Source organism: Eucyclogobius newberryi, unplaced genomic scaffold (assembly GCF_026437365.1).
Source record: "Eucyclogobius newberryi isolate DKJ021-1_F unplaced genomic scaffold, fEucNew1.0.hap1 SCAF_3, whole genome shotgun sequence".
Taxonomy (NCBI): domain Eukaryota; kingdom Metazoa; phylum Chordata; class Actinopteri; order Gobiiformes; family Gobiidae; genus Eucyclogobius; species Eucyclogobius newberryi.
Window position 1 is genome coordinate 27,639,895 of NW_027315945.1, and position 14,843 is coordinate 27,654,737.

Sequence of the window (14,843 nt, forward strand, 5' to 3'; positions counted from 1 at the left end):
TACTTTTGGGTAAAAAAAATAACCCGTGTGGCCAGGATGAGAAGTCTTAACACAACGATCACCTTGTAAGACTGTTTGTAGATGTAGAAGTCATATCCTCCCTCGATCTTTTTGGTCTTGCTGAAGAGGATGAGCTCTTCAAACAAGAAGACGTGCCGGAGGTATTTCCTGCGTCCACACCAGACGATGAACTCATCCTGGCAGCGCAGATGACCCTGCTCCTTCAGGTTGACCTTAAAAGAAAGGGGGTCATTTAGCTGCGTCAGAGTCTAGTTCTGACTTCATCGCACTATTTACTGTTCCCATAACACGGCAAAACAAGTCCTCCCTTTCAAAACCAGGCTGTGAAATGACTTCATCCATACTGAGATATGTATGGAAATGTATACTCAAGTTAAAGTACAGTTACATGGCTAAGACTTTATTTTACTCATTTAAATAAGCCAAAAATGTACTTAAGTAAAAGTAAGAAATATACATGAAAGATACAGGTTTGCAGTTACTTTTTAAAATGTTTTCCCAGGCAACAATGCAGCTTAATTGATATCCATGAAGTCTTCAAAATATCGCGATATCGGAGTATCAACATCAGTATTGTCACTCTGAGTATCGCAATATTTATGTGAATTGTTTTTTTCTCACTTTCCAGCCCTGCATATATGTTTATCAGAAAGTATGTGTCGGTTTCTTCATGTACAATCTAAATCTGTATCAAGTATTGAGCCTTTTCATTACAAGTACAGCACTATTGTATACTTGTTTGTACTCACATCACAGCCTCTGATCGCGTCCATCGCCAGGAGGTCGTTGCCATGGCGAAGCTGAAACTTGACCATCTCCTCTGCTGTTCGGAGGTCAGTCAGCTCCTGCTCCTGAGACTGGCTGCACTCTTTTATCAAGTCCTTCAGTAGAAGTGCATATTTACTCATTCTCTGGATCGGCTTCAGCAAATACGACGCCAAGTCCATCTTATCCCCCAACTCCATCTGCTTGTTCTGTGTAACACATACAAAGGTTTTACAAAGACGTACTTCTTTCTTTATTGTAATCAGTGGTGGAATGTATCTCTCCTTTTTGTTTTTTTGTTTTTTTACAGTGGATATTTTTTACTTTTACTTCATTAGAGTCGAGAGTTGGTATCTGCACTTTCTCCTCCACTACACTTTTTATGTAAATGCTTTGACTTATTATTGGCATGTTTATGTTGACGAGCTGCCAAAGATAAGATAAGATAAGATAAGATTTATTGTCCACACATGGGGAAATTTCATTGTTGCAACGCAGGTAGATACAGAGGGAAAGGACAGGTTTAAAAGTAAAAAAAAAACACTCTTAATAGAAGAACTCTTATAAACAAAAACTCCTATAGACAAAACCTCTCATTTCCTAGTAAGGAATGGAAGGGAAAAATAAATAAAATAAAAATAAAAATAAAAACAGCTAGCGTAAGACAAGATAATACTAATACTAATACTAATAATAAATATAGCCGCAAGCGGCAATGATCGGCCCTCGCCACGCCGCCGCCACACCGCCGCCAAGCCGCAAGAGGAGGGGGCGCTAACGCGCCCCAATTGTCCTTTTATTACGCCTACTGCTGAATCTGTGACGCTGTCACATCTTCTCCCCTTTGTTTTACCATCAAAAAGCTATTTTATTTTGAATTCTTGGCAAAATGTGCGGCTTTGCCGCACAGACACCGTGACTCTTTGAATAAAAATGTGAATAACTTTTGACGGTTCACCCCTGAAGATGAGTCTCACCAAATTTCAGGTTAATAGGGCTAACGCCCTGGGAGGAGTTTGTGAAAGTATAAAGTGTAAACATGTTCTGGCGATTTCCCCATTGGAATAACATGGAAGGTTTTGGTCATCGCTACGGCAAAACCATAACAATTATGACATGGGTCTCATTGACTTTTTGGTTGGGTATGCCAAAATTGAGTTGTGTGTCAAATTTCATAAAATTTCGCAAAACTAAACATTTAACCTCCATATAAAATCTGTAGGGGGCGCTGTGGTGCTAAATTAATTTATTTCACTTCAAGTACGTTTAGCGCAAAGAGTTTAACAACTGGTTCTAATTTGACGCAATTCGGACTTTATCTGCGCAAACGACAGAAATGTTAAATTTGGGAGATTTCTGAAATTCTAGCTAAAGTTTGCGGCTTCTCCGCACAGAGACCGTGACAGGTATCAATGTAATTTAAATAACTTTTGATGTCCCACTCCTCAGTAGCATTTTCACCAAATTTCAGCTTTTTAGAGCCAACGCCCTGGGAGGAGTTTGTAAAAGTACGACGTTTGGAAAAACTCCAGAGTCCTGCTTAGCCATTTATGAACCAATATGGCCGACATTTGGTTGGGTGGACGGCGTTGCCGCAATATTATTTTTTACTTCTCTTGTCACCATCTACCTCTGCGCCAAATTTCATGATTCTACGATCAGATTTTTTTTGGGTCATTTCCCATCTCTCAATGCATTTTTGGTACATTTGGGGGCGCTGACGCGCCAATTTTTTTAATTCTAGAAAAAGGAAATAGCCAGAATGTAGAGAGGCACGATTTTTAGAGGTGTGCAAATTTTTGTGACTTTTCGTCAATGTTCACTGGGTGAAAAATAGGGGGGTTGGTCCCGAGAAGAAGAAGAAGAAAGAAAGAAATATAGCCGCAAGCGGCAATGATCGGCCCTCGCCACGCCGCCTCCACGCCGCAAGAGGAGGGGGCGCTAACGCGCCCCAATTGTCCTTTTATTACGCCTACTGCTGAATCTGTGACGCTGTCACATCTTCTCCCCTTTGTTTTACCATCAAAAAGCAATTTTATTTTGAATTCTTGGCAAAATGTGCGGCTTTGCCGCACAGACACCGTGACTCTTTGAATAAAAATGTGGATAACTTTTGATGGTCCACCCCTGAAGATGAGTCCCACCAAATTTCAGGTTAATATGTCTAAAGCCCTAAGAGGAGTTTGTGAAAGTCTAAAGTGTAAACATGTTCTGGCGATTTCCCCATTGGAATAACATGGGAGGTTTTGGTCATCGCTACGGCAACGCCATAACAATTATGACATGGGTCTCATTGACTTTTTTGATGGGGATGCCAAAATTGAGTTGTGTGTCAAATTTCATATAATTTCGCAAAACTAAATATTTAACCTCCATATAAAATCTGTAGGGGGCGCTGTGGCTCCAAATTAATTTATTTCACTTCAAGTAGGTTTAGGGCAAAGAGTTTAACAACTGATTCTAATTTGACGCAATTCGGACTTTATCTGCGCAAACGGCAGAAATGTTAAATTTGGGAGATTTCTGAAATTCTTGCTACAGTTTGCGGCTTCGCCGCACAGAGACCGTGACAGGTATCAATGTAATTTGGATAACTTTTGATGTCCCACTCCTCAGTAGCATTTTCACCAAATTTCAGCTTTTTAGGGCCAACGCCCTGGGAGGAGTTCGTAAAAGTACGACGTTTGGAAAAACTCCGAAGTCATGTTTAGCCATTTTTGAAGCAATATGGCCGACATTTGGTTGGGCGGACGGCGTTGCCGTAATATTATTTTTTACTTCTCTTGTCACCATCGACCTCTGCGCCAAATTTCATGATTCTACGATCAATTTTTTTTTGGGTCAGTTCCCATCTCTCAATGCATTTTTGGTACATTTGGGGGCGCTGACGCGCCAATTTTTTTTTATTTTAGAAAAGGGAAATAGCCAGAATGTAGAGAGGCACGATTTTTAGAGGTGTGCAAATTTTTGTGACTTTTCGTCAATGTTCACTGGGTGAAAAATAGGGGGGTTGGTCCTGAGAAGAAGAAGAAAGAATTAAAGCCGCAAGCGGCATCCAACGGCCCTCGCGGGCCGCCGGCCTTCCGACTCTGCGCTTTCGACTTGATAAAGATGGCGCCCTTATTGTGTTGAATTAAAAAAGAACTTGACAGACGGCGACACATTGGACATGGCAAATCCAGTGCAAATGAACACAAATGTCGGTCAAATGTGCGGGTCCGCCACACAGAGACCGTGACACTTGGAATAAAAATATGGATAAGTTTTGATGCTCCGCTTGTGTAGATGATTTTCCCCAAATATGAGCTTGATCGAGCTATTGCCCTTAGAGGAGTTTGTTAAAGTGTGAAGCGTAAATGTGAACATTTCAGAGATTTCGCTGTTTTCCCATTTCTGACATATATTTGCGGGTCCGCCACACAGAGACCGTAGCACTTAGAATCAAAATATGGATAAGTTTTGATGCCCCGCTTGTGTAGATGATATTCTCCAAATATGAGTTTGATCGGACAATCGCCCTAGGAGGAGTTTGTTAAAGTGTGAAGCGTAAAAATGTGGTGATTTGAGCGATTCTACGATTTTCCCATAAGGACAACATGGGATGTTTCTGTCATCGCTACGGTTACGCCGTACAAAATATGACTTTGGCCCTCATACTTTTATGATCAGGATGGCAAATTAGAATTTTGTTCAAAATATCATGTCATTTGGAAAAACTCTATTGTTTATAGGCCACTCTGAAGGCCAAATAGTCAGAATTCTGGGAAACGTTTGCGGCTCCGTCGCACAGAGACCGTAAAAGCTATCCTTAAAATTTTGATAACTTTAGATGCCCCACTTGTCTAGAGGACGTACACCGATTTTGAGGTCGGTGGGCAAAACGCACTAGGAGGAGTTTGTTAAAGTGTGAAACAGAAAAATGTGGATATTCGAGAGATTTAGCGGTTTTCCCATAGGGATAACATGGGAGGTTTATGTCATCGCTACGACTACGCCGTAAAAATTAAGGCATTTGTCTGATTGGCTTTTTTGATCGGGACGCCAAAATAGAATTTTGGGTAAAGTTTAGAAAAATTTGGTAAAACTAATTTTTGACCTTCAATGTTAATTTAAAGGTCACTCTGTAGGGGGCGCTATCGCGCCCATTTCAATTTTGTCATCATAAACTGGTCCAAACTAGAAAGTTGAACAACTGATTCAAATTTGGTCCTAATCAGACTTGTTTTGATCAAATGGGAACAATTTTTAGATCTGCAATATCCCAAAATAAGTTGTCCAACTTTGCGGCTGCGCCGCACACAGACCGTAAGAGGTATACCAAAAAATTGGATAACTTTAGATGCCCCACTTGTCCAGAGGACGTACGCCGATTTTAAAGTTGGTGGGCAAAACGCCCCAGGAGGAGTTCGTCAAAGTTTGACGTGAACAAAATGGCTAACACAGCGTGTTTTCATTTTCAAAGGAAGATGGCGGCCATAGGGTAAGTCTGGGGGCGTGGCCACAATAATATTTGTTTTTTGTCCTCACAAGAGGAATGCGTGTTCCGAATTTCGTAGCTTTACGACAAAGTTGACCTCGGGGCGTCTCCCATAGGCGCAATGTATTTTGACTTTTGTCGGTGGCGCTGTCGCGCCATTTAAAAAAATAAATAAAAATGGCCCAGAAAAAACAAAATTTTTCGCCGATTCTGAATTTTGGGCAAAGTTTGGTGAGTTTTTGAGCATGTTCAGGGGGTCAAATTAGAGTTCAAAGCGATGAAGAACAAGAAAAAAAATAATAAATATAGCCGCAAGCGGCAATGATCGGCCCTCGCCACGCCGCCGCCACGCCGCAAGAGGAGGGGGCGCTAACGCGCCCCAATTGTCCTTTTATTACATCTACTGCTGAATCTGTGACGCTGTCACATTTTCTCCCCTTTGTTTTACCATCAAAAAGCAATTTTATTTTGAATTCTTGGGAAAATGTGCGGCTTTGCCGCACAGACACCGTGACTCTTAGAATAAAAATGTGGATAACTTTTGATGGTCCACCCCTGAAGATGAGTCTCACCAAATTTCAGGTTAATATGTCTAACGCCCTAAGAGGAGTTCGTGAAAGTCTAAAGTGTAAACATGTTCTGGCATCCGGTCATCGTTACGGCAAAACCATAACAATTATGACATGGGTCTCATTGACTTTTTTGATGGGGATGCCAAAATTGAGTTGTGTGTCAAATTTCATATAATTTCGCAAAACTAAATATTTAACCGCCATATAAAATCTGTAGGGGGCGCTGTGGCTCCAAATTAATTTATTTCACTTCAAGTAGGTTTAGGGCAAAGAGTTTAACAACTGATTCTAATTTGACGCAATTCGGACTTTATCTGCGCAAACGGCAGAAATGTTAAATTTGGGAGATTTCTGAAATTCTTGCCACAGTTTGCGGCTTCGCCGGAGACCGTGACAGGTATCAATGTAATTTGGATAACTTTTGATGTCCCACTCCTCAGTAGCATTTTCACCAAATTTCAGCTTTTTAGGGCCAACGCCCTGGGAGGAGTTCGTAAAAGTACGACGTTTGGAAAAACTCCGAAGTCATGTTTAGCCATTTTTGAAGCAATATGGCCGACATTTGGTTGGGCGGACGGCGTTGCCGTAATAATATTTTTTACTTCTCTTGTCACCATCTACCTCTGCGCCAAATTTCATGATTCTACGATCAGATTTTTTTTGGGTCATTTCCCATCTCTCAATGCATTTTTGGTACATTTGGGGGCGCTGACGCGCCAATTTTTTTAATTTTAGAAAAAGGAAATAGCCAGAATGTAGAGAGGCACGATTTTTATAGGTGTGCTAATTTTTGTGACTTTTCGTCAATGTTCACTGGGTGAAAAATAGGGGGGTTGGTCCCGAGAAGAAGAAGAAGAAAGAAAGAATAATATTCCGATGCGAAAACAATGTTTCCCATTTTTCAAATATCATAAACTATACATTTTCGGAAAGCGCTCGCGCTTTCCTACCTCATGGTGTGGGTCCCTGGTCACTGACGGGTACTTTCGTTAATTTTGAGTGGGCTCCGCCCACTTTGTGTTTTTGGCCCTCTATACAGTAATAATGTTCAATTTTTGCATTACATGCTTATATGCACGGAACATGCAAGAGATGGGGAACGTATTCGTGAGCTACTTAGCGCAAATGAGTGCTTTATATGGGGATGACGACCGCTTCGCGGTCGTCATCTCAATGTAAAGTGCTCGTTTAGTGCGTACTTTTGCACGGGCTTCGCCCGTTTACAACGGTAATGTTCCATTTTCCTACTACTAATTAGTATGCACGGGGCGTGCGTGAGTGAAGGAGTGCGTTAGTGAGTGTTTGGAAGTGGGCGAGCGCTTCGCGCTCGATTTCGTGCGCACTATGTGCGCACTTTCGCAGCCGTGCTTCGCACGGCCTTACGAGATTAATAGGCCTCTCGCCAGCTTGTGGCGCTCGGGCCTAATAATATTTTTAGCAAAAACAATATAGCCGTTTCCACTATAACAACAAATGATACATCGTTTGAAAGCTCTAAGCCTTCCCGATGCCGTCATGGGGTGGAATCATCATTACGAGCGCTTACGCGCTCGTCACTCCCTATTCCGTCGGGATGCCCCGCCCACTCCCCATAGACTTCCATTGATTTGAGCAGATACAAGCATGACCCATGCCTGCGGCATGGATTTTCGCGTACGGGACGATGCCAGGAGGGTTTTTGGAGGAATGCAGCGCTTCGCGCTGCTGTTGTCAACAATGAGTGAATGGGCTATGCCCATTCACTCATTGTTGACTATTTCTGTCATAGCAGGAGTAAGTATGCATGATCCATGCCTTCGGCATGGGCTAGTTCACTGTACTTGCCAGGGGCGACGGGGTACCAAACATGCGGGCTGCGCCCGCATGTTTGGTCAGACAGTTGCAACGCTGCCTTCGGCAGCGTTGCGGGAGCAATAGGCCCTCCGCCCTGCTGGGGCTCGGGCCTAATAATATTCCGATGCGAAAACAATGTTTCCCATTTTTCAAATATCATAAACTATACATTTTCGTGAGCGCTTTCCTACCTCATGGTGTGGGTCCCTGGTCACTGACGGGTACTTTCGTTAATTTTGAGTGGGCTCCGCCCACTTTGTGTTTTTGGCCCTCTATACAGTAATAATGTTCAATTTTTGCATTACATGCTTATATGCACGGAACATGCAAGAGATGGGGAACGTATTCGTGAGCTACTTAGGGCAAATGAGTGCTTTATATGGGGATGACGACCGTCATCCCCATATAAAGTGCTCGTTTAGTGCGCACTTTTGCACGGGCTTCGCCCGTTTACAACGGTAATGTTCCATTTTCCTACTACTAATTAGTATGCACGGGGCGTGCGTGAGTGAAGGAGTGCGTTAGTGAGTGTTTGGAAGTGGGCGAGCGCTTCGCGCTCGATTTCGTGCGCACTATGTGCGCACTTTCGCAGCCGTGCTTTGCACGGCCTTACGAGATTAATAGGCCTCTCGCCAGCTTGTGGCGCTCGGGCCTAATAATAATAATAATAATGGTAAAATAAACACTCCATTTTCATCAGTTATATGCACATGAATGTGACACTATTGCATGTTTATAAAGGTTTTGAGTTCAAGTCTTGGCTTTGAGGAAACAAAAATATACACATAAAAAGTCTAGAAACATTGAGAAATCAGGACAATTCTTTATAAAGATTGCCACGTTTCACTTTGAATAGTCTTTAAAAGTCCACACAAAATACTTTTTCCACCAACATAACATACATCTTCTGCAACACATCCCTTTTTGTAAACACAGACACGTTGCACTAGAGGAATGTGACCTGAGTTTCCAGACGCACCTTAAAGAACTCGTTGCCATGGCTGCAGAGTAAGGCGTCGGACTGCGGCTTGTTCTTGCTGTACAGCGCATACATACCAAACTGATCCTCCTGCGCACACAACAATAACACGTTACGGCACTGACGACAGTAGGAATAGATCTGCTGACATTTTAGAATGCTTTACAGCCAAAGTTGATCTCTAGATGTATTGGTCTTGTCACCGGTGGCTTAAAAACGCTGACAAAACTGTGGTGGCAAAAGAGTCAATGGACTAAATCGTTTTTTATAGAATGAGGAGTGCCAGGGATGGGACGATAACCGGTATTAGGTTTTAAAATGCCACAATATCATTAAGGGTTGTTAAGAAAATCAGTACCTGGATTATAATCAATACAAGTTTCAGTATCGATTGTAATCTGGGTATAGATTTTTGTTTTATTTTCATTATTTAATTCAAAACTGATAAAACAACACATATAGGACAGTCATTTTAGATAGTGTTTATTTAGTCTTCTTTATCAGAACTAGTAGATCACATGCTAATTAATAAAAGGGCTCTTGAAAAGTACATTCTGTTGCATATAAAAGAAGAGCTTTTAATAATCATTGTTAATTGTATTTATTTCTGTGGCAAAGGCGGAGCTCCTCACAGCCTTGAGTACAAGAAGATATTTTATTTTTGAGTCGTCATATTATGCAACAGATCATGTAAATAACCAGGAAGCTATAGTCTGAAGTCTACTGTACGTCTGTAGAACCGTAAACCGCAAATAAAAAAAATCTGTGCATAGTTAAGTCATAAGAAGGTGAAATATATCATATAAACACTGGAAATCTCATACCGTCCCATCCCTACCTCAGAGTAAACAGGGTAAACGACTTTATGTCTCTCATGAAGCTGTGTTAGGGATTATTATATACATATCATGATAAGGCTAGGCAAAATAATTTGTCTGTTTGCCGTAACCCGACCGACCCGCTATGAAACTAGCCGACTGAAAATTTTGCTGAAAAAACGTCAAAATCTTTTATTTTTTGATTATTTCGCCGACTCACCGACCGGTCTTCCCTACATCACGCTGGTAAACATGTCTTTCATCCCAAAGGGCTGATAACACACTGCGCAACACATGTGCGTCTCCATTTTTCAAACCTTCACATGTGTCTATGATATAACAGATTACGCATTGGAGTCATCACAGTATTTTTGCCAAGTTGGTTGGCCTCTGTCGGCGCCACTGTAGTCTCCACAGAACATGTGTTTCTCTATCAGGGTGTGAAATTTGACTTACGCAAATGCATTCTGGGATTGAAACACGCCCAGCAGCGTCATCACAACAAACATGGCGGCGCCCATGTCCCCCGCATGTTCCCCCGCTCGCCACAGCTACCAAAATAAAGGTCGATTGAAATGTCTTAAAATCGTGAGATTTAGTCTCCCGATCAGGTTGATAGAGACGTTTTCCGTCATTGACTGTTGAAGCCTGACCCCTGGTGGTCACTCCGAGTCAAAAAATGACAAAATTTGGATCTTTTTTTTGGCCTTCAAAATAGAAAAAATAAGAATTTGCCTACCGTCCGAGCCACTTAAAAAATGTTGACTTGGGTTACAGCAAACAGACAATTTATTTGGGGTAGCCTAAACTATAACACTGAAAACCATTTTGTGTGTCATAATTAGACCTTATTGATATGTTTGTGCTGATTATTCATTTGTCCCGTATTCTTTTTTCTCATTTATTTGTAATTCGTCATCTTATTTTTATTGTATTCCTTTTCTTTTGTTTGGAGGCAAGAAATGGAAAGGAAAAGGTGTGGGGAGTACACTTTGGTTAAGGGTTAGGTTTAGGATTACGTTCGGAAGAGGTATTTTGGTTAAGGCTAGTGGTTTTGGACAGGTTTAGGAACCAAGTCTTGGCAGAACTGCGTTGGGGGGGATTTTGACATAATATATAACAGAATCTTACAAAAAAACAGCCTAAAACATTAAGGCAATATGATAATTGTCGTGACATTGACTCACATGTCTGAGAAAACAGCTGCTGATGGAAAGAGGCGAGTGAGCGCAGGACTCCAGCCCCTTCAGGAAGTACTGGCTGTGGAAGTCCCAAAGCTTCTCAACGTTCCCAAAGATGATGGAGCGTTTCCCTCTGAGGTCCTGAGGCAGATCGATGCGCTCCATCTCCGGGAAATAGTGCTCGATGATGTAGCTGAGGGAGCGGACGTACTCCCTCTCTGTGCAGATCATCTCGTCCATTATGTGCTGCACTTTACTGGGAAAGAAAAGGTCAGGGTTCATTTATCACAGACATACATCTCAAATGTTTATCTAAGCGTGGGCGATATTGACACAAATGTATATTTTAGGAAATGTCTGGGGAAAGGGAAGTCTGGGAGTCCCTGCTCAGACTGCTGCCCCCACAGAAGATGGATGGATAGTGAATATTGTGTTGAAAATGTAATCCTATTGCATCGAGTATTGAGTCTTAGTGTTTAGATATACATTAGTGTGACCATTAATAAAGATTTTGACTCTAATGATCTTTAAATATATTTCTTACCGGCTTTGCTTCTTGGTGTCTCCCTCGCCGCTGAGTCTGGAGGGAGTGGACATGCTGCGGCTCCGCCCTAACGCGGGGCTTGTCACGTCCGGCCGCTGGAGCTTCTTCTCGGCTGAAACGTTATTGGCCACCTCCAGTCCCTTAATGTACACTCCTGTATATCCATGTGCGTGACTGGCATCTGCGTGACCATTGTCCCTGGGGGTCAGCTCATAACTCAAGGTCTTCTTCATGATTTTCTTCATCGGTTGCTTGTGTTGGCGCGATTTAGCCGAGTAAACGGGCTCGGAGTGGCAGGAAATCGAGTCAAAAGTACAGTCGCTGTCCGTGTCGTCGAACGCGGACGGACTCTGGCTGAGTTTGCTTTCGCTCTCGGGGAAAGTGAAGTGTGTTGAGACAGAATTGCAGGGGCTGAAGAAGGGTCCGGCCGAATGTGGTTTGTCCTCGAAAGGCAGTGGAGGAGGTAGCAGCAAGCGTCCTTTAGCGGCGGGCTGCTCGGAGGTGATGAACCCGGTAGAGTCCAGAGCAGAAGAGTCCAGAGCAGAAGAGTCCAGAGCAGAAGAGTCCAGAGCAGAAGAGTCCAGAACAGAAGAGTCCAGAGCAGAAGAGTCCGACGCGGCGGTCACTCGCGACAGTGTTTCCTCCAGCTGTTGTTTGGTCCGCTGACACTTGTGCCACACACTGTTCCACTTCTGCAGCTGCTGGGGGCTCTCCAAAGACAGGACCATGTGGTTGAGGGTGCTGAAGTTTTCTGAAGAAAACTTGGAGGCTTCAGTGCAATAATCCTGCAGAGTCTGGACCACAGAGGGAGAAACTGAGATGTCTCCACTGTCAAGGCTCAGCTGATGGAAGTAGTCTTGGCAGTGATCCATCCACTGATCGGCCTAAAACATATGAATGAATGAGAGATAAGTTATGAGAGATGGTCGGATCAAAGCTTTTAATACGCAATTAAGATAGCAATGGAAAATGTGCATGTAATAGTCACGTTTTGTATTGGATTTTAGTCTTTTTTAAAAAAATCTTTTGTACTATTTCATTTAGGTGAGTTTATCTAGGTTATAGCTTTGATTTATTTATTATTGTTCTGAATGATTGCTGTAACCTTGTTTATAAATGTGCTTTACAAAAATGTTGGATTGGATAATAGTTTTTCCTCCTCAACTTAGATTATTATTCTATGTTATTTTTAATATTCCATTCCATTTAGAATCTTAACTTTATTCAAAGTAATCACCTAGTTTGAATGTCTATTTTTGAATCCTTAACTATCTTGAATCTTTTTGATACATTCTATTCTATAACTTTTATTTTCTGTTGCAACACTAACAGAGAAACGAAGGAACAAATAAGAACAGAACAGCAAATTCCAATCAACAACTTAACAAATAATAATTACAAAATATTAACTCCATATGAAATAACAAAAGAAAGAGTGTTCAATGACTGTTTCTGAACCTGAAAACCTCTCACCGAGTCATAGAACTCATACAGGTTGGTGAGTATGTCCAGCTGGTTTTTCCTTCTCTCCGCTCGGTTTAAGATGGAGCCGAGGTGCTGCTTAAAGTCGACCAGAACTGAACCAGGAAGTAACTCTGGAGCCTCCTTCACGAGCTGCAGACCGAGCCGCTGCTGGTGCTGAGGACGCCAACAGTACATAATGATAAGTAGTGTGAAGAAGTGTTCATTCATATTCGTATATTTGTTGTATTGTGTTTACCACAGACTCCTCCACGAAGCGTTCTAGACCTTCTTTCATCTCTTTGATTTTAGCCAGACTCAAAGTTTCTGAGTCTAAAGATGTGAAGTTCTTATCTCCTTCCACGCTGAACCAAAGTTTGATCTGCAAAACAAAGACAAACACGCTGTAGTTTTGTATGTTTTTGTGACAATATGAACTCAGATCCCAACACCATACCTGGTTTGTTTGCTCCTCAAACTTGCACACGTCCAGCACACTCTCCAGCTGCTTCTGAGCTTTGTTGGACAGAATGACCAGTTTGTGGACCTCTTCGTCGACCTGGTTGTACAAAGTGCTCAACATCTCGATTGTTTCCCTAACGACAAAAACAACAGTTTAATCAGATTTACTATTGAATCGTACGTTCAAGTGAAATACTCCTTTCTGAGGCTGTACCTGTAGTTTTCACTGTCACAAACTTCTTCCTTCTTGATGCGTGCGAGGACAGTTCCTCCTTCCAGACGCAGCCTGTTCAAACTGGTGTCGTCTAATACACACTTCATCAGCTGCTTCTGCCTTTCCATCACCTCAGACACCTCCTACAACACAACAAAATGACTTCATCTCATATATATACAGTAAAAAAGAGTGCAGACTCATTTCACTCTATGGATGAGGTATATTTTCAACATCTGCAAATGATCCTGATGATTTTCTCTAAGGGATCGACTTTTAATGACACACATTTTCCCCTAGAACTGTCATTAATTGTCACTATTGTACTTTTAAAATACATTATCAACCAAATAAAGATTGGAATATGGTGACTGAAGACTTCTAAATCCGAATAATAGTGTTGTTTTGGTCATAAAAAGGTTTTTCAGTCCATAAAACACAATTGAAATGTTTCTTTTTTATATTATAGTTAACTAGTCACATTTATTCTTATATTTGCTGCAGCCCTATTTTTCAAACTCCGACAGAAAAGCCTTGGTGCCAGTTATTGTTTCACATCATGCATTACAGAGCTTGTTTACACTGAACAATATCATGCGAACGCAGTCTATTATCATCTATATTATTGACTTGAATCACCAAAACATTAAAATGACAAACATGCAAGTAGCCTTCAACGCGTTGCTTCAGCTGAGACATAAAGCAAGGCCACTGAAAAGACAGTAAATAAAAGTAAATGAAGGGTCCAAACTAACCTTGGCCGTCTTCAGGCTGCTGTTGTTGCCGAGCATGCTGATCGACTGCTGCAGCGACGAGATGGCGGCGTTGCAACTGCCCGCAAACGGCTCGATTTTCTGCCGACGCAAAAGCAGACAAATACACGTGTTTACACATGAATGAGGCAACATGGGTAGACATCCATTGCGCCATTGCACTCCAGTTTGGAGCGGGCTTTAGACGGCGGGTTGGCCGGCGTGCCCACCTGTCTGAAGTTGATCCAGTGGTTGTGGTCGTAAGGGAAGCTGCCGTCCAGGTCCCGTGTGAGCTGAGTCTGGTCGATGTACTTTTGCAAAGCCTTCAGTGACGAAAGAACTTCAGTCTGAAAGAGAAAATGGTACAGTATGATTGCTTAGGAGGTGATTATGGGAAATATTAAATCGACATGACTTGTCTGTGTCTCTACGTGTGGAGTAAAGATATTCAAATAGAGATTTAACATTTAACAAACGCAATGTTGATTTATTCGCTATATATGAATCAGAAACACTTTATTGCCATTGTTTTGCTATATAACAATGCATAGTAATAATAGTAGAAAATATAGACTATAGTAAAATAAGGATACTTAAATACAAAATATACACAGCAAGATCAGAACAACGGTGCAATATGCATTTAATTAGAGGACTAATTGAAAAAATAACCACTGTATACCACACATATATGGCTGCTAATGGCATTATAGCAAATACCTCCTAACATTAACTTGAACGTCTTTGCCTTTTACAAACGTGTG

At 41.9% G+C, this 14,843-nt stretch overlaps 1 protein-coding gene across 3 annotated transcripts in view; it reads right to left on the bottom strand.

The window, feature by feature from the left end:
* plekhg4b (pleckstrin homology domain containing, family G (with RhoGef domain) member 4B) overlaps nt 1–14,843 on the bottom strand; it is a 55,086-nt gene that overhangs the window by 7,304 nt on the left and 32,939 nt on the right. For all 3 annotated transcript variants that reach the window (XM_072460169.1, XM_072460168.1, XM_072460166.1), the window contains exons 8-18: nt 14,310–14,426; nt 14,083–14,181; nt 13,328–13,470; nt 13,109–13,247; nt 12,911–13,033; nt 12,664–12,828; nt 11,191–12,074; nt 10,653–10,902; nt 8,648–8,737; nt 771–995; nt 63–233 (exon numbers count right to left, since the gene is read on the bottom strand). In XM_072460169.1, coding sequence (XP_072316270.1) covers nt 63–233; nt 771–995; nt 8,648–8,737; nt 10,653–10,902; nt 11,191–12,074; nt 12,664–12,828; nt 12,911–13,033; nt 13,109–13,247; nt 13,328–13,470; nt 14,083–14,181; nt 14,310–14,426 — 2,406 coding nt within the window. The remainder of the gene's footprint in view (nt 1–62; nt 234–770; nt 996–8,647; nt 8,738–10,652; nt 10,903–11,190; nt 12,075–12,663; nt 12,829–12,910; nt 13,034–13,108; nt 13,248–13,327; nt 13,471–14,082; nt 14,182–14,309; nt 14,427–14,843) is intronic.